The 26,932-nt window shown below is 38.5% G+C and overlaps 1 protein-coding gene across 2 annotated transcripts in view; it reads left to right on the top strand.

Annotated features, from left to right (window-relative positions):
* The first annotated feature begins 210 nt into the window (after positions 1–210).
* The window catches only part of LOC137194466 (collagen alpha-1(XI) chain-like), an 89,167-nt gene continuing 62,445 nt past the window's right edge, over positions 211–26,932 (top strand). The window contains exons 1-8 of one of the 2 annotated variants that reach the window (XM_067606378.1): positions 211–386; positions 481–610; positions 6,146–6,310; positions 9,046–9,259; positions 10,476–10,638; positions 20,448–20,576; positions 24,304–24,393; positions 24,710–24,808. In XM_067606378.1, the coding sequence (XP_067462479.1) occupies positions 496–610; positions 6,146–6,310; positions 9,046–9,259; positions 10,476–10,638; positions 20,448–20,576; positions 24,304–24,393; positions 24,710–24,808 (975 nt within the window). In that variant the 5' untranslated portion in view covers positions 211–386; positions 481–495. Of the gene's footprint in view, positions 611–6,145; positions 6,311–9,045; positions 9,260–10,475; positions 10,639–20,447; positions 20,577–24,303; positions 24,394–24,709; positions 24,809–26,932 lie in introns of both variants that reach the window. The other variant, XM_067606377.1, reaches the window with a different exon arrangement.

The following is a 26,932-nucleotide window of genomic DNA, read 5'->3' on the forward strand; positions in this document are numbered from 1 at the left end:
TTTAACATGATGAATAAGTGTGTTCTTCGGTGCTTCTAGGATTGCCGTTTCTAGAAGGCTGTCTGTCTAGGATACAGTACTGTGTCCTGTAATTAAGTTGCACTGGGATGTAGTGATGCTGTTCAGACCTCTTTCAAAGCCTAGGGGGCGGGTCCCGAGACAACTTTCCCGGCTGGTGATTTGATGAACGAAGGATTTTCCAGTGTCAGTATTACAGTTGGTTCAGGTTCACTCTTGCGGCGCTTGTCCAGCCTCCTGACTGTGCGCAACTCTCAGGGAGCATAGTGGTGTGCGCTTTTTTCATGAAAGCCCTTTACCATCAGTCTGAGAGCTGGGCTTAAGGGGGAGCGGATCTGAAGGGCCCAGTCTGGCTGTGAGAGGCATCGGTATACTATCACACATGGCGCTGTAGTATAAGCACACTTTTGTGGATTGTGGAAGGGATCGAATTTTATTAAAAGTCGCCCGTTTCTTGTACAGCTACGGGCGCTCACCATGGAGATGCAAAGGTGGGCCACCAGGTGGAAAACGAAAAGGTGGCTATGGGATTCAACGCTAACCGCTGTAGTCACAATAATTTTAATACTACAAGCTGCCAATGTCAGAGCAGGTAAGAAGATGCATGTTACCCTCCGCAGTAACTGTGCCACCTCCAGGGCATCCTGGACAGCTTGAGAGCTTCTTAAAGGCTGGCAGCCTGACCATAGGTAGTAGGCTTAGGTACCTATTAAATGAAATTCAGTTGATTGCCAGTCGCTGGGAAACCAAACTCACCTTAACTCAATTTGTACACCTTTTCAATGCTGAGTAGACCCCTTATCCAATACAACGGATTAATACTTTTTTTCTTTTTTAATTTTCGAGGAAATGTAAACCTTATGATTATGTTAATAGTTAATTTAGCCTATGTCATATGACCCTGCAGTAGTCTGCTGTGACGTCAGTTGTGTCTGTATGCTTTGTTTAGGACACTGAAGTAAAAAAAAAAAAAAAAAAAAAAAAAAAAACATACCTTAAAGTATACACATTGATGTTTAATGAGTCTAAATTGATGTTAAATTGAAAGTGATATACGGTTTATTCTTGGCACAGGCACGGAGATGCTGCTCTCTCTTAGTTTCTTCTAAGTAAATAAAGTCTGTAATCCAGGTGTGGTCAGCCAGGAGAGGATTGATAGTGTTGATTTCTTCTTGACACAAATACTCTAATGGTCCGCGTAAAGCGTGTGCGTATAAATTATCAGTGAGTACTGATTGCACTTGTTGCCTTTCTAATTCACACTCTACTGTGCGATTTCGGAAAAGATAATCGCAGAAAAAAAATACCTTTGTGTATTGGAGTTCCATTTCACCACTTGGCAGTACTACTGGAAAGCGTCATGGTTTTACGCAGAACTTTTACGCACGGCATTCGGTGGTATGACCATCAGCCAACAGATGAGTAAAGTACGTAAAGTCTGACCCAGATATCAGTAGTAGCCTAAATACATAGTGGTGAAATCAAATTCGTAAAAGGCATCACTTGCCTAAGGTTGTGTGTTTCTTTTTCTCTGATAGGACTGCCTTGCTGATATCACAATCTGACAGATGTCAAGATCGTTTACTGTAGCACATTTTTATATCAAACTTACACATTTGATTGTGAATTTTCTGAGAGTTTATAATGCACTACACATAACACTGTGGGAGTGAATCCTGGGAGTTAAATTCATATTCTGGCCTGAAGGACCACCATCTTTCCACATTATCCGAGCTCCCACTATGTCCAAGAAAGGGGCGTAGATGGAAAAAAGTATTTTCTCTGTGGGTCACATTAACTACTTCTTACTTTGAAGAATATTTCCTTTGTCTCTGAAGTCATACAGACATTCATACTGTACTGTAGCTTTAGCCAGGACAAATTTGTGTGTGTCTGCTGGATGCTTACTATTTGTGGTTATGAGCTCAGTTATCATGCATCCTTTAAGATACCTGCTTTCTTGTAACAAAGCCTTAATACAAAATTAGGGCATTTCTCTTCATCCTGTCTAAACATTTGCTATCATAATACTGTTTCACCAAAAATTGTTTTGGAGTACTGTACATGATACATAAAGAAATTATTCAGCAGAGGGCAAATTGCTCCACAAAAATGAAAAGATCATGAAAGCAAATACCACAGCGGCAAGGCTTGCCCATTACCCATCTTTCTTCATTCTGACTATTTAAACTAACCATAATTGCATGATGTGCTAGCAAACATTTACAGGCTTTCCAATGTACTTTAATTGCTGCCTATGCTGCCAACTCTCAGTAGATGGCAGTGACACGAAAAAGACCGGCAAGCCATCCCGAGATGCTGCTGCATGACCACAGAGCCACAGAGACATTAAATCAGAATGTTGTGGATTTAACAACTCCAAACTTAAACATCAAATGTATGGCTGATGAGTTATGAGACAGGGAGTGCTGAAATTTTTGCCTATACAGCTGAAAATGGTATTTTAATGTGTCAGGGTCTGCTGGTGAAATTTCTTAAATGATTTTAACAGAGGTTTCTCGTGTTACTACATGCTTCACAGCCTCAGGGGAAATCACACTCCTTTGTCATGTTAGTAGCTTGTTAACATGGCAGACAGTATATCACAAGACTCCGACAGCAGTCAGCAAGATGTGTCATTAAAATCAGAGACTGAAAAATACCCCTCAGACACGGCTGTGGATAGTCTGGAGCTCCTGTGATACCTTTCGCACGAAAGAACTGTATTCTCTCTCTTGTGGTTTCCATCCTTATCATTAGAAGATGGTTTATTCCTTCTGAGGGGTGGAAGAGGAGTCTTTTTTTCAGGATATGTTGAAGGCATAGCATGCTGGCTCAAATTCCTGTGAGGCTGAAAAGCTTTTAAAAAGCTATGCATACTCATTTTGGGTCTTTAATGGTTTTGGGATATTGCCTGTTTTTCAGGGCTTCTGTGAAGCAATGGTTGTGGAAGGAGAGGGGCTGAAGAGTCAGGGGTGCGGGTGGTGGTGGTGGTTGGGGGGGGGGGGGAGTCCTGGCCAATTCAGCACATCTGGAATATATGAGGCCTTGAGGTATGCAGTAATGCAGAAAGGCATTCTGAAACTCACAAAGAGACCTTTAGTCCAAGCTTTTCTTTTTTTTTTTCAAGAACCAGTAGCTCTGTACTTGGGACAATATTCAGAAGACCCACAGACTATTTTCCTTTTTATGAGGCATTTGGTGTGAGGTTTAAAACTTGGCGTTTTGTATCTCCCATTTGTATCTTATTCTGTCTGTCTTTTAGTCAGTCTTATAGGCTTTAGGACAAAATGAACCCAGTGTCTTTTAAATTACTCTTTTTGCTATGTCTGTCATGAAGCCTAATTTTACTCCATCTCCCTCTCAGTTGATAAAAGTTACTATGGGACTGAATTTAATCAAAAGAAAAGACTTTCTGCTTTGCTTGATTTCCCAGTAGTCTCGCTTTCTTTATGCTTATACTCTCGACAATTTTATTTCATGAACTGTGGCATCAGATGATCTGGACACATATCAGCATAAATTACTCCAGTCCCTTCCATCAGTTAAAGAGTAGATCTGCAAACTTCAAACGAACTAAAACTCGAGACACAATCCCCAAGGATGTGCTTGAATCAGGCGAGTTTGATTCACCACTCAAGCTGTTATTTTTCTGGTCACAGGAGAAGTAGCTACAGGGATGGGGCCTTCTCAGTTTAGTCTTGTGTATGTTTTAGTTAGGGGGGTATAGGGAGTGGTGCCAGCACCATAATGGGTTCAGCATGTGGATTTAAAGCTCCACCCATCAGACCCCCTCCTGGTCACTGAAAGTGAACAGGAACAGCACAATCAGCACTTCCTGGCTTCACGTGCCATAAGACTTACAAAAAAGGAAAATATAAACAGGCGGATATTTTTATTATAACATTTCTTTAGCTTTGATTATGGAAAAAATAGAAGAGGCCTGTGAGACAAGTATAGCATAACACAGTTTAGAGTCTACATTTTGCATAAAAAGAAAGAACATATGGTTCTTCCATTGATGGCAAAGTCATATGTGCGATGCAAAAAAAAAGGTTATTACACTCCATTCCTGTACATTATATTACTCTAAATTGTATTTTTTCCACCAGTGTATGCTATTACGGTTCACCTATGTGTCTCTTCCTGGTTCATGCAGTTTTATGGAGTATTATGCGGCAGCTGAAGAGATTTCCTGCAATGTGGACCAAAAAAAAGCTTCTGTCTGATCCCTTTAAATAATTTTCCCACAATGTTTTCTTGCCAGTATCAAACACATGAATCTAATTTTTTTCCCTAGGAAGCGAGATTTCAATTAAAGTCCTTATCTCCCCAGTGGGACTTTAAGCTGACCATTCAGACATTGTTTATCATTGCTGGGTCTTTGAAGAAGACACATCCTGCCTCTTGACTCTCTGAAAAGACAAATGAGCCAGAATAAAAAGATTTCTTCAAACATGCCCTTTTTCTTAGCACTGCTCTGTATGCACATCCATCCATCACAGCATACTGACCTTAAATTAATAGCCTCCTCTAACTTTATATTATTAAGCAAATGCAGCCTGAGGCAGACGTGCCATTAAATCTGAAATAACATTCTACCGTTCGTCAACATTCCTGTTTATACAGTACACTAGCCTTAAAACATACCCTATTAGGCTTTCTAAATTCCCCATAATCACAGTGTGACTAATGATGTGCTGTGGGGAGTGGGAGAGATAGCGGTTTAAGAGAAAAATGGTTACAAAGGGGAAAGAGAGAAACACTAAAATGAGTAAAGTAAAAGTCATGAGTCTCAGGAATGAAGGTGGTTAGACAATTGCAGGAGAGGGAAGAAATGAGAAACAGTGTTTACGACTGCATTGCACAGTAGTTTCACCCCTGAGTTCCAAGTCCATTGATAGAAAAGAGTCTAGTAGTGTTAAGAAGCTCATAAAGTGCCCCCCCTCTGTGATCTCCTTATTCCAAAGACTCAGTGATCAGCAGCAATGAGTTTTATCATCCCATAGACGCTGTAGATTTTGGCTATGGGGGTGATTGTGGAGGTGAGGAGGTTGAGTGCAATTATATCTGCTGACATAACATTTTTACTGCTCCTCTGCCAAAGTAGCTCATAAAAGAACAACTAGTTGTACTGACAGATTGGCCAACAAGCCCTGAGTAGGCAAAGGGATTGGTGTAAATGTTGACTTATCATCAAAATGCCAGGTCCTATTAGGTTTTCTGTAAACTTTTGAAATACGCTTACAATGGACTGTAAAATACATGCAGCTTTTACACTGTGTTCAGTAATAATACCTTATAATAAAAAGCATTTTTTTCTTTAACCACATAGAGGCCTACACCATCTTTGCTTTACTGTATTTATTTATATTTTAATGTATGTATTCAGTATTTTATGTTTAATTGAATTTATAGTGAATTAAATTAGTTTAACTCACATTGCGGCTTAAGCAGTCAATTGAGTGTTCATTTTTCACTTACAAAAGGCTGTGTTTCCAGCAGACTGAGAAACTTAAGTGATGCTTGTGAAATATCATTACATTACAATCTGACTTCTGATTGGGCAAATCATTTTTCTAATCTATACAGCTACATATGAATGCAGTATCCCAGACGACCTTTCAACCAAACTACGCTTTGAGCTTTCATAGCATGTTGGCATGCTAACATTTGCTAATTAGCACTAAACACAAAGTACAACTGAGGCTGATGGAAAAGTCAAGGGATCACCAGTTATTAACCAGAGTTATTACAAACATCCTGAGAGAGACATAAAAGTTTGTACCAAATGTTATGGCATTCCATCCAAAAGCCCATTATTGAGATATTTCAGTCTGGACCTAATTAGTGGACCAGCTGACTAAGAGACTGACATTGCCATCCCTGAGGCCATGGTTAAAAAGTATGAAAAATAAAAAACAAAATACCAAACATATTTTGGGGTGGGAACAAAGCAGTTCGGATGTGCCACCCAAAAAGATTTGACATTTGGGAAACATTGACTCAACACAGAGGATTTGGACAAATGTGCTCCCCAGAGAGATACAACGATGCAAATGTTATGTCTTTTGGCTGCCCAAGTATCATTGGGTAATAAAATAAATTCTTTGTTCTACCTCCCCAGCTGAACCAGTGGATGTACTGAAAGTGCTAGACTTCCAGAGCTCTCCTGAAGGAGTACGAAAAACAACAGGCTTCTGCACATTCCGGAGGGGATCCAAACCCGACATTGCTTACCGAGTGGGAAAAAAGGCTCAGATCAGCGCTCCAACCAAACAGCTCTTCCCAGGTAACCTAACCCCTTACAGTACATCCCACAGATGACCAACTTTCCCATTCACTTGAATGAGAAAGTGTGTCCAAACTCTGGACACACCTTGTACTGCTCGCATGGTTTGTTAAGCTTTATAATAAAAAAAAAAAAAGCACGAGGATTGCTTTCCTGCTTCTGTTTTAGAGGCAGTTTGCATTTGCATGGTCACTTTAGGACTTACTTATGGAATATACAGGTTTATTGGATATTTAATTTGAACAATTTGGTGAAATGGAGGGATCTCATTTTCCTTGCAAATGCAGCTTTAACAGATCAACATGTAATCCCATTATAAAAAGAGTTACATTACCCTGACTTTTTTTTTTTTTTTTAAAAAAGATGACTATTCAAACAAATAATTGTTTGGAGGAAAGTCAAACTGATTATTTTGTTTACTGTCTTGAACCACTTAACAGCAAAACAGAAACATCTTAAAGATATCTCTATTTCACAATAAAATTGCTAAAATGATGTACTAAATAGCTACAATGAAACCCTTCACGACAAACACCTGTCTTCTAAAATGCAGTGCAGATTTTCAGCAATTATTTTCTAGAAGACGCCCATAAATGCAATGATGTTTCAGTGGGATCCAATAGCCCTAAGGGGATGAGAGTCACTTAACACATGGTGTATGTCATGTAAACACACGACTCAAGTACAAAGAACAACACCAGATTTTTGTTATCTCATATTTGGAGAATCCCATAGTTTATTACAGCAAATCAATGAGAGGAATATTTCTTTTGATGTTTTGTGGACTGATCTTGTCAATAAAGAGTCTTTCCTGAAGTTTGATTGCTGGCAGACTCACTTATGCTGTATTTGGCTGATGTAGTGAAATCTAGCAGAGTTTTCATATTGAGTGTGTAATGTCTGACTCAAAGTCTGTTGCCCGGCTGTTTGTAAAGAAAAAAAAAAAAAAAAAAAAAAAAACAATAATGAAAATAAAGTCATATTTATTTCATCAGGAAGGAGTTCACTCAGAGAAATAGAAAAGGTATTTGACAGGTGGTTGCTTCTTCCTTACACTTGTTACTGTTCATCAGCTAATCTGATGATTTGATAATTAACTATAGAGGATAAGACCTCTGTCATTAATCATGGCTGCAGAGAACCAATGATCTGTGGACAGATATAAATAAGCTTTTTGTCTATTTCCAATCTTGCCAGAATATGAAACATTGTGTACTTAAAGCATAAATCAATTGTCTTATGATATAGAACATTAAAGTTCACGTCCATAGGAGGCCTTCTCTATTACTTGGGCAAACTGTAAAAAGAGCCCCCAGTTGCTTATTCAACTCAAAATTGGCAAGATAGTGAATAAAAATTTAGTAGGAGCTGAGTGCTGTTAAATAAATTGTCCCTGTCTCAACAGTGCGTGGTTGTCTTTTCGAATTTGACTTGATTTCAAAGTACAAAATAAGTTGAGTTATTAGAAAGTAGTTTTCTGTGATTTTTGGCTTCAGTTACCTGCACACATTATGCTTTCAGGAGCGGAAATTTGAAAAGTATAATTAAGCTAGAGAGGTGAAACATTGGCGATGCCATGAAAGCAAAAGTGTCAAAATGTCCTCAGTCAGAATAATGTGACTTTTATTTGATCAGGATGAGTTAGTTTTTCATGGAACCGAGTTATTTATGGTTTTCAAAATTATTTTGTTTTGAGTTATATTTACAGCCCTTGTAAAAATTAATATGGCTACATCACCACTACTGAGTCCTTTCAGGGCATTGCCAAGTTCTCCTTCAGCTTCCTTAATAAACAGTTCTCCAGGTCCAGTTGTCTAGACGATTGGTTTTAATATGAGAAGAGAAAGTTAGAGAACCAATAAACTTGCCATTATTCAATTTAGTCATTACAATACAATTGCTCTTGTAATGACATCAGTCAAAAACTGATGTGTAAAAGACAAGGCATAAGGTGAAATGCAGTCACATGAATGCCTTGCATTAGAAGTGGCTACTATATGTTTAATATAGTCCAATGAAGAGGTCTCCTTTCAAAGAAGTATAGTTCCATAATTTCTGTAAGATAGGGGTAGAAAGGAAGAGTAATGTTTAACTTAGAGGATTAGTTTGACTTTACGCAAAATATGCACCTACTGCTGGCAACTACTCAGCCTAGCACCCATTCATCTTAGCCTAGCTCAAAGACTGGAAAGTTCTGCCCATATGTTACAAAATGTCACAAAATCAGCTTACCAGCACCTCTTAATCTCACTGATTAACATGTTATGTTTCGTTTTTTTAATCTGTCTAAAAAATTAAGTGTAAAAATTACACGTAATATTTTAACTGTTAGTTACTAAGACTAAGCTAATTGGCGGCTGGCAGTAGCATCTTTTTGTCTAACTCAGTGCAAGAAAGCATAAAGGCAATTTGGCCAAAATGTTCAACTTTTTTTTTTTTTTTTTTTTAATTAAAGAAGGGAGATAGGTTATAAACCTTCACTGCAACATCCTAATAGATGATAGAAAACCTTTTACTTCTACTACCAAACATCCCCACGAGAACTATTGAATTAAGTTTACAAATTTTGTAGTTATGTATTAATAATTATATAGATCTGAACCAGAGCATTGCAGTAAGACGTTAAATATACTCTGACAAAAAAGGTGCATTTACCTTGATCTTGTTAACTGCGTATTCATTGGTCTGGTTGATAACATATCAACATACATGCCTGCTGCTTGTTCCACCTTCAGGGGGGGTTTTCCCAGAAGATTTCTCCATCCTGTTTACCATCAAGCCCAAGGCTGGCCTCCAGTCCTTCCTGCTGTCTGTGTACAACAAGCAAGGCATCCAGCAGCTCGGTGTGGAGGTGGGCCGTGCCCCCATCTTTCTGTATGAGGACCAGCATGGCAAGCCTGCCCCGGAGGAGTACCCTCAGTTCCGCTCCATCAACCTTGCTGATGGCAAGTAAGTGACCGGCTGTTTCTCAAGAGGTCTTGAACACACTGGAGGTCAAATGTGGGTGGTAGATTTTTATATCTCCTGGATCTTGCATTTCTGTGTCCCAATGTACCAGATTGACTTTGACTTTTCAGAGTTGAATTTTCAAAAAAGTCTGTTGCAAGTCTTTGTTGACCAGCTCACAGCAGCACATTTTGACGCCCATTTTGAGTAATTTATCTTGATTAATAGGTTATATTTTATGCTAAAGAAAATACAACTCTGCTTAATGTATTTTTCAAGCACAGAGACTGTATTTAGTGCTCCTAGCCTGGTGAACTGACACACAGCTCTTAGGATTTATTATCACCATTATTTGTTCAGTCATTACCATATGGAACAAGTCAAACAGTAATGACAAATAGATTGCTGGCAGAAAATTGATGACTGCCTTTTCTTTTCCAGATTATTTACAGCAGTGGTATACTGATATGCAGTAATGGGCAGGATCTTCATAAATTGCATAGCTGTTCAGTGACGCTGATTCAAATCACTGTTAAAAGTCACCATCAATCATTCGCACAAATGCAAACAGGAATGCCTTGAAACGATTCCATGTGTGGTTGTTCGTCTGTAATGAATTGTATTAGAAAACAAAACATTACAGTGTAAATATTCAGTACAACAATCACATTATAATTATAGTTTTACAAAATGTAGCGTGCTGTAATGTGTAAATTGTGATACCACTGAAATATACTCTTTCAACAGCGACAGCAGTGTTTCAGCTTTCTCTGTTCTTGTAAAGAGTTTGATGAGAAGATCGATACCATTCTCATGTTTGTACACTAAATATGAAGCTACAGCTAGCAGCCAAATTAGCTTAAATTATCTTAAAGACCGGAAGCAGGGGCTGACAGCTAGCCTGGCTCTATCCTGTAAAGTCACACATTTAAAAAATTGAGCTTTACGGTTGCTGGTAGGCAGATTTTTTTTTTTTTTTTACTTTGGACAGAGCCAGACTAACTGTCTCCCCCTGCTTCCAGTTGTTATGCTAAGCTTAGCCAATTAGCTGCTGGCCTCATAATTAGTGTACAAATATGAGAATGGAATTGTCATCTAAATCTTGGCAAGAAAGAGAATAAGCGTTTTACCCAATTAGTCACACTGTTCCTTTAATACACTAGTGATTGTCTTAAGTGGAAGTGGTTGTATTAATGACCTTTGATCTTGCGCTTCACAGATGGCATCGTGTAGCTATCAGCGTGGAGAAACAGAAAGTCACCATCATTGTGGACTGTAAGAAGAAGGTGACCAGGCCGCTCGGCAGAAGCGATAAGGCCATCATCAGCACAGAGGGCATTACTGTCTTTGGCACCAGAATCCTTGATGAAGAAGTCTTTGAGGTAAGGTGGCAATATTGAATTCCTTCTCACATGGGCTAGGCTGGTTGCCTGTGATGGCTATGGTGTTGTTAAAGGAATTGCTCTACAGTTTGGGAAATATGCTTATCCGCTTCTTCCCAGAGAATTAGATGAGAAGAGTTAAATGTCATAAGTATGGAGCTGTAGTCAGGAGCCAATTAGCTTAGCTTAGCTTAGCTTAGCATAAAGAAAGGGAGCAAGGTGAAACAGCTAGTCTAGCATCACTGCAGCAAAAAAAAAAATTGACAATTTTTACACCACGTAAGTCCCTGTAAAAGCTCAAAATCTCGCTTTTACATTTCTGTTTGATTATACAAATTAGATGCAATGTGTTTATTATGAACTTTAGAGGTGCTAAGAGGCGTATTTTTAGACTTTGGAGAGAACTAAGCTCAACACCTCGTGTCTCCAGCTTCATACTCAAAGCACAGTCGCAAGTCTTTTCACCTCACTCTCGGAGAGAAAACAAAAAAGTGTACCTTCCAAAATACTGAGCTATTCCTTTAACATAATGCTTTCCTAGGTTGAAGAAGACTTTGGTAGACGTAATGGCTAGATTAGCTACATTGTTGCTCTTATTGTCTTCAAAAGTCTGCTTTAAGCTGTCTCCACCATTTATACAGGAATGTCTTTCACAAAATAATGCAGACATTCACCTCTAGATTGAAGTGATTATGTTTTGAAGGAGTTTGGAAGGCTTACCTAGATGCCAGTGATTTGTCCATTCTGGTTCGGTATGGATGTAATTGAAAGCATATTGTGAATCTTAGTCTCAATGAATCTCATTTACTATTGTGAAAGGGGACAATTTTAGTGTCTAATACTTTAAGACCAAACGCTTTAAGGCCAGACATTTTATTTGTCTTTCATTAACTTGTGCATACAGTAAATGGTGAATTTTATTGGCCAGAACAACAATATTGGCTTTGTGTACTTGGCAAGAGCCATGTCTGTGGAAAGGCTACTTGCACAGTGTGTTATTGAAAGTGTTCTTTTCTCTCAACACTGGTTGGATTTGTTTGAATAGTTGACTTAATAAAAGAAAGACTGAGTCCTAATAAGCTTCAGTTGTTCATATTGTAGAGTGTGTTGTTTCACACACATGAATTTTGCCTCTATTTGTCAGTTGATTCCAGGATATTCCTTCAATAACTGTGACTATCAAAGCTCAAAATCAGAATTCACAGCTCAGTTATGGTTACTGAGGTTGCGATTATGAGATGGAGATCCAAGCTACCAGGTTTAGCACAGGTAACTCTGAGCTCAGTGGAAAATGTGAGCTGAATGCTAGTACAAAAGACAATAGCCTCTCTTTGATGTCTGCATGTGGAATGCTTGCTAAGTAGAACAGCCTGCAAAATGTTTGCCTCCAGGTCAGAGAGGACTTTCTACAGAGGATCCACTTGAAAATGGGATTCCACTCTTCTTCACTGATAGGCTTTTGGCAAACAAATCACCTTGATAGATATGGAGGTTAAACATATTGACAAGTAGAGGTCATGATAAGGAGAGGCAATGTGGTTTATTGCATTATGTTTGTGCATTTGGCATTTATTTTAACTAAGTACACAACCATAGTAAATTAGTTTTATAACTTTATGAACAGTAAAGAATGCAGTGAGTGAAAGCCATGGTCATTAGAGTTGGGACTGTCATTAAGGTAATTGAGAGTTGAGTGGAGAGGATAAAAGTAGTATAGCACTTTCACCAAGCCTTTTCTATTTTTAATGCAGATTTAAGACCAACCATTTGGATTTTGTGAGTGTTCTTTGTTTGAACATATATTACACTAAATGATGTAGAATTACCAGGTAATTTGTTTTGTTCTCTTTTTAAAAACCTGGAGAGAAAGAGAAAATGATTCCTTTTGTTCCAAGGTTTGAGGGTTTTTGCCCATTACATGGTGGTTTTTAATCAGTTTATCACACAAAAGCAATGCTGTGGTGGCCCGGCAAGACATTCAGCCATATCTTTAACTGTAAGTATTTCCACTTCAAGTTTAATTGCCTTAGATTTGTTGATTGCAAACTGGCTACTTGTAGGTGAACTGCACTGCTAATGGCAAAAATTATTACTGGCCATGAGGGACTTGGTCAGTTATTGTACTGTATATTCCTATAGATCAAACAAAGTTTGCAAAAGTAGATGTAAGCCATGCGTTTGGTCCAGGATTTGTTGCTTATGGGATTATACCTTGGCATCTATTTCACATCTATTCCTCTGGAGGTATACTACAATCATTATACCTCAGAGGCTATGGAAACTTTTGGAAAACTGCTGGCTGTATTATCTAGACACACTGTGAAAATTTGAAACATCTTTGCAATTAGGTTATTGAGACCAGTTCTTCCAAGGTCTTGTATATATAAATTGCATTTAAATTGTGATATAAATCTACAGTATTTGTTTTTTAGTGGTTCTTAGGATTCCCAGACGGCTTTATTGTGTAAGTGTTGGGTAAATATGCTCTTCTGAGTAATGTAGTGGTTCCCAGATGGTGGAGAACAAAACATATTGAAAACTACTAGTCAGATTACCAGTTACTTTGGTAAATGGATCCAACAAGAGGCAATTTACTATAGCTTGTCTTCCATTGGATTATTTTAAAAATGATACATTTACAGCCATCTAAAGACTAACAGATTAAGAAATTGTGGCTGTTTAGTGTACCAAGCCTGAGTTTCACAACTTTATAGCCATTCCTTAGTTTAATTACTGAGGTTTGCTGTGAGCTCTCTCACTAAAACTTCTTTTAGCTGTAAGCACATGGCTACCTTACTGCAGTAGATTGCATAAGCAGGTGTCAAAGCTGGAAGCACAGAGGAGAGTGAATGCTAGGGGAAAATATGATCAGTGTGTGCTTAGTCTTGGCTCAGACTGCACAGCTGTTTAAGAGATATGCTCACTGACCAGGCCTCCAAATGCCTTTTTTCCCTTTCTTCGCTTTTTTCTTCTTTTCAATAAATGCCACAAGATATGTGAAGTGAAATCATCTCCCCTCTCATTTTTTGCAAATCCATTCTTCAGGCTTTAAAGGATTGGGTAGGATTATTTGTTTGTTCCGTAAATATGTGTGTCTGTTGATATGTATGTGCATGCATGCATAAAAGTATGTGCATGTGTGTGTGTGTGTGTGTGTGAGAAGGGGAGAAAGGGAGAGAGAGGCGAAGATAGTTTGTTTATGTGTCTGTCATTACTGCATACTTGGCTTTTCCAAAACGCTGCCCTTCAAGCAGGACAGTCCTTGGCAGGAGAATCTAACAAGGCTCTGATGGGCTCTAGACCTTAAATTGAATTGTTGTTTATGGTTGAGCTGGCAGGAAAAGAAACTTCTGACTGTTTCTCATCTGTCTCAGTCACTTCTCACCCTCCAGTACCTGTCACAAAAATGTTTTGGTTAAGGTTGTGTAATAGGAATATAGTAATTATTTCATATTTGTATTTGTGTTACTGTTACGGAGAAGGTCTTCAGGCACCGCATATGTGATATTTTCAACATGTATATCTGCAAACAAACAGATTACTATAAAGTATCTTTGTTCTTTAACTTTTTCTCATTTTCGTCAATTTTACTTGATTGATTGTTTTACATTTTTGTCTTCTACTGATATAGATTTTATGATATTAGTGTGGTTTCTCCGAGTCTCATACCGCGTGGAGGTATACTCCCTATGGATCCAGTGATGTAAGGGAAAAAAAAGTTCTGAAAAGATCTTATAGTACCAGTTTGCCCTTTTAATCCCAGTTATTTCCCAAAGTGCCCCCTTTTTCAAATTATACCCGCATCTGACCCTCTTGTCCCTTGTGCTTGTGACCAAACATATGACCATCGCTAACAGTTCCCAGCACAGCCAGGAAGTAATGGACCCAAGGTGCTTCTTAACATTTGCTGATGGAAAAGAGCAGAGCGAGGAAAAGGGGTGGGAGAGAGAGAGAGAAAGAGAAAGAGAAGTGAAGAAAGGGCAGGCAGACAAGCAAGCAGATGGTTCAAACAGTTCAACAGTTTTGTGAGCTACTGGCAGAAGAAATGTTTTAATATTCGAAGGGTGCAAGACATTTGTATGCCCTCAGTGCTTGAAAAGAAATCTTATCCCTGCACTGACCACAAAGGCTGCATTTGATAAAAGCTGGGAGAAATCTGGAGAGTATTATACATTTTCCTCTTCTCTGCTTCTTGGTTAATTGTTGTCCTTGTACAGTTTTGAAATTCCATCTGTCTATTTGTTCTTTGTGTTCCCCTCCCAGAGTTTGGAACAGCAGGCTTTTTAGATGATAAGTGTGTCAAGTGTGTGCAGAGATGGGTGCAAGAGATAAAATAAAGAAAATACAGAAGTAAGCTATGGCTACAAAAGATACTGCAAGTTTGCACAATATACACTTGAAAAGCAAAAACATATGCAAGAGTGAAACTTAAAAAACTGTTCATTTGAGCAGAACTATTCCACAAGGCCTCTGAGCTGGCCACATCTGGCTGATGATGCTAGGGGAGGTTCAGTGTCATGGGTAGGTCACAGAGATATTGTCAATTTTCATTTGATGAAATGAAATGAATGAAATCACACATCAAGGTCTGTGGATTGAACTAAGTAACTTGGACATTGTTTCTTGAAAGGTCGGATGTAAATATACACTTTATACTGTCATCTACTGTAATCTCAAAGTGGGATTGCTGTTGTAAAAACCCTTAAAAAATCTTTTATACCCAGTTGAGAAACTGTACATTCCCAACCCAAATGGAATTCTGTTGTGTGGTATGCATATTGTATCTTTAATAGCGGTGACTTTATAAGTACTTTATAAGTTTTTAGATACCAGTTGATCACACAGACATATAATTTGTGATTTTGACGTCCTTTTTTTAAAACCTCTGCATAATATGCATTTGTGTTTTAGTGGGTCAGTCTGCAGATGCTTTGGGCATATTTCCAAATGTGTGTTCCAGGTGCTTTAATATCCCCCAGCTGTTCCTAGAGGCAAATTGGTGACCTGATGCACCTGGCCAACAAGACAATAATCTTTCAACCACGTAATTACATACTTACATGTTGCTTCGTAGGCATTAGTTGGAACTACATAACATTTGTGTATAGTGTAGATTAGGGCTACAAAGTGGCCTCATTTTTGTTTGTGATTAATCTGCCAATTATTTCCCAGTTAATTGTTTAAGTATATGTCTATAAAATGCCAGAAATTAGTTTTAAAAAATTACCAGTATAATTTCCCCAGCCCAAGGTGATGTCTTCAATGTCTTGTTTTGTCTGATCAGCAGTCAAAAATCCAAATGTATTCGATTAAGAATAATATGAAACAGAGAAAAGAAACAAATCCTCACATTTGAGAAGCTCAGACCGGAGAATGTTTGGTCTGTTTTCTTGAAACAGTTGAAATGATGAATCAATTATCAAAATAGTTGCCAATTAATCTTGTGATTGATTAATTATCTATTGTTTCAGCTCTAGTGTAGAGGAAATTGAATGCATTTGGCCACATCCAAGTCAAATCCAAGACATTAACTCTTAAGACTTACTGCTGAGACTCAAACTCCTGAGATTCACAAATTGATGTTCATTCTAGTTTGTAATGTCTCCTAATTTTGACGCACCCACTTTAAACACAAGCACAGACGTGGGAATATATTCAAGGGAATTCAGCTATGCCCCTTGAATGGTTACCAAATGCAAAACCACTGCTGCATCTGTTAAGCTTCACAGGCATGTTTTCCTCAGAATTTGTACTGGCCAAAACAAGGTCTACCAGTGAAATGCTTTTTTAAAGAGCCATGTGTTAGAGCCATGGGTAAGATAGCAGTATTGATGAAATAGGCCCTGCACGCTAGCAAGTTCAGATTTAAGCACAGCCTAAGAAGAAGGTCTGTCTGTGAGGCTTAAGTCAGGGCAAAATGTCTCAAAGGCCAAAAACGAGGCTGGCACCCCTATTAAATTTGAAACTCTAAAGTAGATGAAGTCATAAATTAATTACCTAAAAAGTAGTCCAACAAAGGCAGGATGGGAACCCCCCCCCCCCCCCCGTGCCTGCTGTCATCATTGATGCGCTGCCAGCAGGAGCTATATGCGTCTATTCGAAGTTACTGAACGTCTTGATTTTTGAGGCCAGTCACATCCTTGTTTCTTGTGAATGAGGTAATGCATGCCCATAATTCCTTTATCACAATTCCCCCATACCTCTATCCTTCTGAGTGGCATTCGGAAGCTCATATTTGACGTTCTGCTAACAATGTGATGCCAAGGACGCATTTTATGGTCTGCTGAGGTCTTGTTTTATACCTCCCACTACTAGGTGATCATCCAGCTGCCAGTCATTTTCCTTAAGTGACTTCTGTTCCCAGTGGGTGTTGGCCATGTGTTGGGAGGGATACTCTTCACGGCAGATGTCAGGGTCACCTAGCCCAGGGAAAATCTAGTGGTGTCTGCCTGCTGTTTCACATTTGTTAGCTTAAAATCAGATGTGAGACCTGCACGCTGGAGGAAAAAACAGTGGTGTGCTTATTTCCACTACTCTTGTGTTTACTTTATGTTCTTTAGACAAAAGCCCGATGCAGCTTTGCATACTCTGAAATTGCTTTGACTATGGGTGGAATGTGGATGGAAGGAGAGTTTTCATAATCCACTCTTCTTTTGTCTTCGATCAGTCAGACGCTCTTCCTTTTCAGTTTGTCCTTTTATGCACTTTTTCTGTTGAATAGTTGTGTTTGCAGTGTTAAATGAAGGTTGAGGCATGTTGTATTTACACACACATGCACATTGTACACAGACGCATTAATAGATCAATTGTAGTGTAGCCTAGACGGATAATTTATCCCATTGTGTCTTTGCCAGCTCCAAGCTGAGTCAGGGCATTGCTGTAGATCATTCCTGGAACTCTGAGGAGGAACCTCAACAGATGCCAGAAAGATGCACAATCCATTCCAGACAAAAACATCAACAAAAGCACCAAGCTGCAGACAAGGGAATCACACAGGGTTAAAAGAAGCGAGGGGGAACGGTGTGGGAGAAGCCAATCAGGGAGTATGGGAGTGACTGAATAACTGAATAGCTTTATAAATGGGCTAAGTGTGTGTGGTCTCTAGACAAGCCCTGTATGACATTTTTGGACTCTCCTGGACATCTCCACCTACTTTTGTCTTGAACACATTCTTAATACACTGTACTTTCTTACAGAATATATATAAACACAGATATTGAAGCAGACTGTTGGAAAGAAAAAGGTCTTGCTATCCTGAATGTGTCTTGTCAGTCTTGACTGTCATCTCAGTTTCTGGCTCTGACTTTGGAACTATTTGTGCTAGTATAAAAAGCACGTACAGTATGTCGTGGTTGAATGACTGTCATTAGTTTGAGTCATTCTGTTTTTCATTATAGTTTTTGTTCACAATTTTGATGGTCTGAGGTTCAAATTGTCAAACTTTCAGTCACAAGATCACTTTAACCTTTAGGACACTGCAGTCCAGCACTATTTTAATGAGGTTCTTATCATATAGCTATATGGAGGCATCCTGTCCCTCCAGAAATCCACACACAAATAGCTTAAATGCTGAATCCTGCAAGACATTTTGTTGCCTGGTAATTGTACATACATGAATAAAAACTAACAAATTAACAGTGTTACTAAATCAAGTTTTAATATTCATTTGCATGAGTAAAAAAAGTTATTCAGTCCATTTGAATGAACATGAAATACCCAGTGCAGAATTAATAAAGTTGTATGAAGGATATGAACTTGATTATCAACAAGATTGTGCGTGAGAGAGAGAGAGATAAATAGAGTGCATTTGTTCGATTGTTTTTTTTTTAAATCTCCTACAGTCTATCGCTTTATGACAACAACAGCAAAAAACATTGTTTGTAGCCGTTACTGGTTGGGACAAATGTGTAGTATTCAAATTGTCTTCATGTCACCTTCGAGAGCGAGAGCTTTTCTTGCCTGATCTGCATTTTACGCTAAGATCCTTTGGATTGTAGAGACCTGTAAAGAACCACAAGCTCAGAACAACAAGGCGAGACCCCATCTGTCTACAGTCAGTCTATTCTAAATTTCGAGATCATGTCAATAGTAATGGAACACCGCTGACATGTTATGATGTCAAAGGAGTCATGCATAAGAAAAAATGTAGTGTTTTCTTGTGGGAGGTAGGTTTCCATGAGTGAGTGATAACCAATATCGACTGATTTATTAATAGCACACCTATTAAATAACACAGTAGGTAAACTGAAGCTTACTGAACATATATCCCTCAGCTCATATGTAATATTTAAGCATGTTTATATTTCCTGGTTGTCATTTCAAAACCTGTTGAGATTTACTGGTCAGGTATGATGGGAACATGAGGCAGTGAATATCTAATGTGTTCCAGAGGTCTAAGCTTGTACAGATGTTGCCTCCTGTAATTTAATGCAATCTGCATGTATGTGCTTCCTCTTTAGGGGCCACCGTGATCGCGGCCTCCTTTCACCTTCACACAGCACTTATTTTCCCTGTTTATTTGTCCTCTTTTTAACTTACTCCAGGTGGATTTTGGAAAGGCTTGTCGAAGCACTGGTAGAGGTAGATGCAGGTCAGCTGAGGTGCCCATATGGTTGATGGGTATAGATAACATCATGTGTATCAGTGGCATAGTAGTTCTTGGTTTAGAAATTCCTTAGGAGACAATCATGGAAAAAGAGCCTTTGGCTGATGGAAGAGTTCGGAGTGGGGATCTAATTTCCTTTTCCAAAAGCTCATGAAAAACAGACGGCCTCAGATAAGTGCAGACCTTGGTTATTTATCTGCTGTGTAAGGGGACTTGCCGTCCCTAATGGCTGAGTGAGGGGACGGTACAATAGTTCTCTTTTAAAAGCTTACAGACTCCCCTAAAGCCTTGATTTATTCCATAAAGTTATATGTAATTAATAGTCAAGAGACTATTGCCTCTAGAACTGTACAACATCCTCCTTGTAGTTTTGTGGTCACATTTTATTATCGCCACATTGTTGCAAAGCTGTTGTAATCAGGAAGAAGGTGCATACTTCATGGACATTAACATTTGGTTTCTATTTGCACTCAAGAAATAAAAAAAGTGTTCTCTGGAGAGATTTTAGAGATCGGAGATTGTAAGGTTGTATTGTAGGTGAAGTTTTTTGGATGTCCAGGGTTCAGGAAGTAAAAGTTAAATTCATTTTCAGCGTAGACTATGGGGTATGATTGGTAGTTGGAGCACTTCCAAGGCTTTTATACCTGTTTCCTGTGTACATAAAAATGTAAGGAATGAGGTCAACTAATTCTGAAGAAGTCTATCATATCAAATCACTTAAAGAGCTTAAAATTCTGTCATGTGCATGCACCGCTAACGGAGTGTGAAAGATGAGGATTAAGTTTTGTAGAAACCCAATAAGTTTAAATCAGTCCGCTTTCAGATTCTGGATAAATCTTGTGTGAATTTGGTCACTACGCTTTGGGGTTTTGGTGTCAATTACAATAACAAAGTGTTCTGTCTTGGCTACAGCTTTAATTTGTGCCTCTGAGTTGCTTCTCCTCAACAGCAAGAGTGGTTGAGGCTCCTGGGTATTGTAGTATTTTGAGCCATTTGCCAAGCCAAACTGGAAAAACATGATTTCTCAGAAACTAAGTTGAAATGAATAAAATTGTTGGCTATAACATAGACCTATAGTATCATAAATTATCCAGGAGAGTTCTCTGTTGAAGAACATTGAGGATAAAAGAAAACTTTGACGTGGGAATTCACAGAGACTCTATATTCTGCTGACAGGCTGTTTTTCTTCTCCTTCTTCTTCCAGGGTGACATCCAGCAGCTGCTGATAGTGGAAGACCCCAGAGCAGCCTATGACTACTGTGAACACTACAGCCCTGACTGTGAAACCCCCAACCACCATGACACCCCCCAGGCTCAGGAACCTGAGGAAGAGGTCAGTATCGGGAGTGGAAGAAGGCAGGCTATGGGAGATGGATTGTCATTGGGAGGGAGTCATAGTTGTCCAGAAGGAGGGAGGGGAAAAAAGTTAAACTGGGACAGAGGAGGGGAAGTAGTGGAGGGTTTTTGGTTGGACTGCAGAAAGGATAGGAGAGAGGAATAGTTGTAGTGAGGAAAGGAGGGAGGGAAAGTAAGGGAGTGAGTAAATATGGGAGCTGGAAATTCAGGAAAAATGATAACAGGAATTTGGAAAAAGGCCTTCAGACTTGCTTTGTAAAATTTAGTAAGCAAAGGATGAAGTAAGAGAATAAAATAGGAGACCAATCCAATCCCCTTGAATTGATGAAAATGGAATAGAGCAATACAAAAATTTGAATTCTCCTCACTTTTTGTGTAAAGGACTGTAAACTATAATGAAACTTTTGAACGTATTTGTGGAAACAGTATCTAAGATTTAAACGTCTGGGTGGACATTTCCAATGGCATCAGTTGACTGACATCTGACAGCCATTGTTTCTAGGAGATGAGCTGTCAACTGCGCTACTGGCTGGAGATCGTCATACGGAATAGCCAAGGATCATTGATGCAAGATGTTTTTTCCCCCTTTTTCTAACAAGCCCACATAGCATTGGTTATGTAAGTTACGGCTAAAAATTTAAGACTTCTGTCCCTTTATAGCATTCAAAATCTGGAGAGTGGAAGCCAGCAAGCTAGGCTAAGCTAGCCAGACAGTGCTATCACAAATACGTACAAAAGTCAAAACAAACACCAGCAATATATATTTACTAAAGATGAAATTTAACTTCAGTTTGGATTTTATAAAAGAAGGCTGGTGTTGTTTTAAAGATGAGGGAAAAGCAAGGGAATTATGCTTTGAGGCACAGGGGAAAGGGTTGGGCGTTGGGTAGTAGGTGTGATTTGAGATGCAACAATGCATCACATTTCTCCAACCTTGTTTTGAACATTTTTCCTTTAACACTTTTCCATCTGCCAAAAGTATAGAAAAAGAACTAAAATATTCTCTGTAAATTCTGTGATCTTTAAACGTTATTAAAACATTTCCTCAAGGCATAAGTACTTTGACAGAGACAGGCAGTTTCTATGGCAACTCTAATTTGTCTCTTTCCCTACTCTCTGTTTTCCTGATGGAAACATGCTGACATATCAAACACATTTTAGAGTTTGAACACATCTTCTGAATTTTACATTTTATTGCTACTGGCTCCAAAACATCACTTGTAGCCTCTTTAGCCAAATCTCTCACTTGAAATACAATGCTTTGTGTCAGAGCCTCGTTTTTCTTTTTTCATCTTCATTTTTGTTAATCTGCTAGTTCAAGCCTTTCTGTCGACTGACATTTTCCTTCAGTATTTTACTAAATAACTGATGAGCTCACACTGGAAACTTTTCCCTTTTCCCTGCCACGAAGTCTGAGCCCACTTTGGAGTGGCCCCGTGATTTATATCACTAACGAGTTCTGCAGGCTCTGCCCAGACTCCCAGGGAAATTTAAGCTTTTCCTTCCCCAGCTAGACTCCCAGTACCTGGAAAAGTAGACTTGAGATCCCTGGTTCAAGAAAAATCGGGAGCTGGTTCTCTATTTGAAAATATTGGCTGTACAGTGGGTACCAGTCCTGGAAAATATAGCTTAATCTTCCAGTTTCTCTCAAGCAACAAGACAAGGAGCTTGTCAATTCTAAATAGACAGTAGGGAATCATTTGGTTACATGAACATTGTAAATCTGTTTTACTCATTGTCCAGTTTTGTAAAGTTGTAACAGGATTGTTCTTCCTACATTCCAGGCCAATATTTTGTAGAACTATTTAGTCCCGCACAATTGAAAACATTTCCTCCATAGAACGTAACTGCACACCAGTTTGTTTTTAACTGATTGACATCCCTTATTACTTAATTAACTAAACATCTACGATTCTTCAAAAGCATGGAGCATGGCTTTGACCTTAGCGTCTGAAGATGCTCCTTGACCTGAATCATGCTGCCTCGCAGTTGTCAGCCACATGTGTGCTTCTGGGTTAAAAGAGGAAAAGAGAGTGATGCAGGAGGGGGCTTTTTTATGAGCAGACTTAAGTATTTATGCCCATCATGCAAGTCTGTGGTGAAGACCTTCAGCACAGCCGCACACTTCAACACCATAAATCTTTATAAATCCTTCCTTCATTCTCTATCTTTCTCTGTCTTTCTCCCTGACCCTCTTTTTCTTTCTGTTTCCCTCTCAGTCAGTCTGTCTGATTTGGCCAGGGCTTCTCTCTTGAGTGACCTCTCTCTGGGTCACTGCCACTGAACAGAGGCCAGGCCAGTATTGCAGCAGGCCATGGAACTTGTATTATTTTTATGAGCTTAGCAGTTGTTCATGGGACCAATATTTATTTCTTTGCTGATAGAGCAATGCATGTCTGTTAACTTAATCTGCCTCCCCACTATTTTGACAGTGTCCCGAGAAAGGCAGATCAGGAGGAATTTTAAGTTTTTGACACAGGCCTAAGTGTTTAATTTGCATAATAGTGTTGGGCAGTGCACCAATAAATGTCATTGTGTGTTGGTAATTTAAAAGAATAGTTCGATATTTGGAGAGCTAATGGTAAGATGAGAGGAATAATGACACTTTAATAGCTGTCTGTTAAGCTGGAGCCAGGAGATGGCCCGCTTAGATTTGGCTCAAGCTTCTTATTTAACTTACAGAAATGATGTTCTCATCTAACTCTCGGCAAGAAAGCGAATAAGTATATATTTTCCAAAATGTAGAACTAGTCTTTTAGGAGAACTTAAAGAAACAGGCAGATCAGAGGATTCTAAAATTTTAAATATAGGGCTAAGTTGGCTAAATTGCATAATCAATATGGGTAATGGGCAGTCCCCAACAAATGCCATTAGAGCTAATGGTCCTTGTTGAAAGCAACAAGGAGTATTTGCCACTTCAGGTTTATGTCATTGCGTGGTGTTATTATGTTCCCTGTGTGGTGTGTCATATTAAAATTATCTCTGAAATGTACGTAAACCACAACGTAATATGCAAAACAGACCATATTATAACCTAGTGGGCTGTTTTGGAAATCTAAAATAGAATGATCTGTTAAAGAAATTAATAAGAGAGAACACATGTTATTTTCACTGAGACTGTTCTGAGGCTCCAGAATTTTTTTTTTTTAACAATGATTTTACTTCCTGCTACTGTTTTCTGTATGTTTCCCTTAATCTACCAACCTGCAACAAGTCAAGAAAACAGATTTCTGTTTTAATTGGCCCATTACTGAGAGCCATGGGCTATTGTTGGCATACAAAGTACAAAGCAGAGACTGATACATTTTCATTGGCATCATATTAACCCTCTAACACCTTGGAAGCAAACAAGAATCTTAATCGCTGTTTGCTCGGTGAACCGCTCAATAGGGTCATGTGACATTCAGAGTGTTTGGGTGGGAAGGGAAGCATAAAGGAACGCTGCATTCATCCATATTCAAAATTGTTAATTTTTCTGATATGGATGTGATGTTTCCCCTTTCATCATTTGACCATGTTATTTCTAAAATAGCATGACAACACACAATATTGTGATCATTTAATGGTTTAAATTTGGTTTAAACTGTTTTGAGAATGACATGCTCTTACATACCATGTAAATAATGTACAATATGTCTCTGAGACATGGTGCTGCCTTATTTACATGATTGCACTGATTGCCCCCCATCCCTTTTCCCTTACAGTACACTAACTATGACTACAGTGAGTTATATGACTACAGTGAAGGAGAGATAACCACTGACACTGTCCCAACTGAAGGAGCCAAGATTGAGGTAACACCTCTACTAATATAGTTATCATGGCTGTTGTCATGAATAACACATATACAAGCATGTGATTTCTTGTCGTCAACCTTTCCATCTTTCATTGTCTCTCTCTTGCCCTCTTTCTTTGTTGATTTAATGGTCTATCTTGATGTCATTATTGCTATTTGCTTTACTTTTAGCTAAATATATGCTATGTACTCCAAATGTATCTAAAAATAGGTCCACCCAATGGTACTGAGGATATAACAACAATTAATAAATAATTTACCCTTGTCACTTTAGTAATGTTTTACTTTGTGTGCTGTGCCTGCTTTGATTTCAGACAAATGTGGGTGGAGACTACTACACCGGTGAGTATGACTACAGCACAGTGGACGGAAATCAGCCTGAAACCCCCACTGAGAATACCGGACAAGGCCAGGTAACTTTTCAAATATGCTTTTTTCTTCTTTTTTGTTTTGCAAATATCAAGACTTAGTGTTATCTTAATTTTGGTCAACAAGAGAAATAATGAACCATCTGACAACATGTTAAAGGAGGTGATACAATATGAAATCAATGTTTTTGATTATTTCCACAGCAGTCAATAGAGGCACAAAGATTGTCCATATCCAAACTGAAAGATACCCATTTATACAATAAAGGCGTCTTGAGGTTAGAAATTGGGAAAGATTATGTCAGATTTTATGGTGGAAGTTTATAACAAATCCTAGACAATATCCTGAATTTCTATAAATCAAAAGCTGTAGAAACAACAAAGTATTTTGTTTGGATAACAGATATTATTTGGTTCAAACCATAGGCTGGATATAAAGATGGACATAGCAAGTTGTGACATTACCCATTTGTTTGCATTGGAGGCAGTTTGAAACCCAGAGTTGCTGCTTACAGTTAGGGCCATCTTTTCCATTTGGAGCCAGAACCTCCCAAATAAGTAGTCTGAAAACATGATGCACTACCTCGGACCCAAGTTAATGCTAGTTTACCAGAAACACCGAATGGTGCATACTTGTGCTAACTTTAGCTAACTAACGTCTTATTATTTTTATTCTTATTTTTATTTTATTAATGGAGCAATAATTTCCAAAATGACCACCTGCACAATATTAGAGGGCCTGAATTTAGTGATTTAGATGATAATGACTCATTGAAAAAATGTATTGACTTAGTATTTCATGAGAGAAGTTGACGCTTTTTGAATGGGAGTCTATTAGAGCCAGAGATTTTTTGGAGCCAGTACCTAGCGACTGTCAGTGGTATTGTACTTTATGGGACTTCCACATTAGCTCATATTTCAAGCCGTGGTTGTTGCCGTTTTGTTCAAACCTGCCCCATCGGATATACTTTTAGTTATCATTGAAAATGATCTGTGCATCAGCTGACTTGACCCAAACATTCCAATTTCTAGTTTTGAATTACTGTTTTGAAATTGAATACCAATAAAACTATTTCAAAACTGTGCTTCACTACCAACAAAAACATATTTTTATGATCTTCTTTGGAAGTTGAAACCCAACAAGGTTTCACTAAGATCAAACTGCTTTCTCCCCTCCTTGATTTTCATGAGACATCGCCTGGATAAAGACCGAAGCAGGAAAACTTTGTCATTTAATGAACCATAACAAATGGGAAATCAGTAGACAGACGCATCCTCTATGTTTCTGCAATATCCTGAATTTGGCAGATCCTGTCTTAATTTGTACTAAACCATCACATAAAACACAACATAATTAGGAACATTTGGGGGTTAAACTAAAACAATATGGCCATGTGCTTTGCCAGGCAAATGTCTGCCGACTGAATTGTGATGTACCTTGAGGTGGACAATGCGGCATCAGTCAGCTTTAGACATTACATTCATGAAAAGAGACGGGCCAGAAGGCTATCCATGGAAACTAAATATATACCATCCCATGATGGAACAATTGTCCAATTACGGAAGACTTTGATGCACTGGACAACTTTTTAGACAATGACATGGGGTCATGTTGCCCATAGACCTGAAACAATACAAAAAAAATACTATGAGTGGATGCTTTTAATAAAAGTGTTTTCCAGTATTGTGTTGTCAGTGAATAATTTAAGTCATGCTTTACAGTCTGTACGGGCATTTGCATTTTTGGGGGGCATTTTGCACTGGGTGTCACTGTTTAAAACTGATAGTAGGTACTATATTCTCTGCTGGTAGTTTGTTGCTCAAAACACTTCAGATTCTCTAAGTCTCACCTAGAGGTAGCCTTGGTTTTTGGGTTGTTAGATGCCCAGTTGTAGAATTAACTTTTTGGTACAAGAAATGCACATTACATTAATGTAAATGTAATGTGTTATAGATAAGATTAGCAACTATTTTGCGAATGATTCAACAGTAAGCCAAAGAGAAATAGATGGGTGAATTACAAGTTGAGAGTTTAAGCCCTGTGTATGTAAATCTTAAAAAATCATTACCTGTTGAGAACATGGAAGCACTCTAACAGAATGTTTAACCTCTAATAATTCTGTCCAGATGTCTTGGACTATGATAAGATCCCATCAAGTGAAATTTACT

Source organism: Thunnus thynnus, chromosome 12, assembly GCF_963924715.1.
Source record: "Thunnus thynnus chromosome 12, fThuThy2.1, whole genome shotgun sequence".
Lineage (NCBI taxonomy): Eukaryota > Metazoa > Chordata > Actinopteri > Scombriformes > Scombridae > Thunnus > Thunnus thynnus.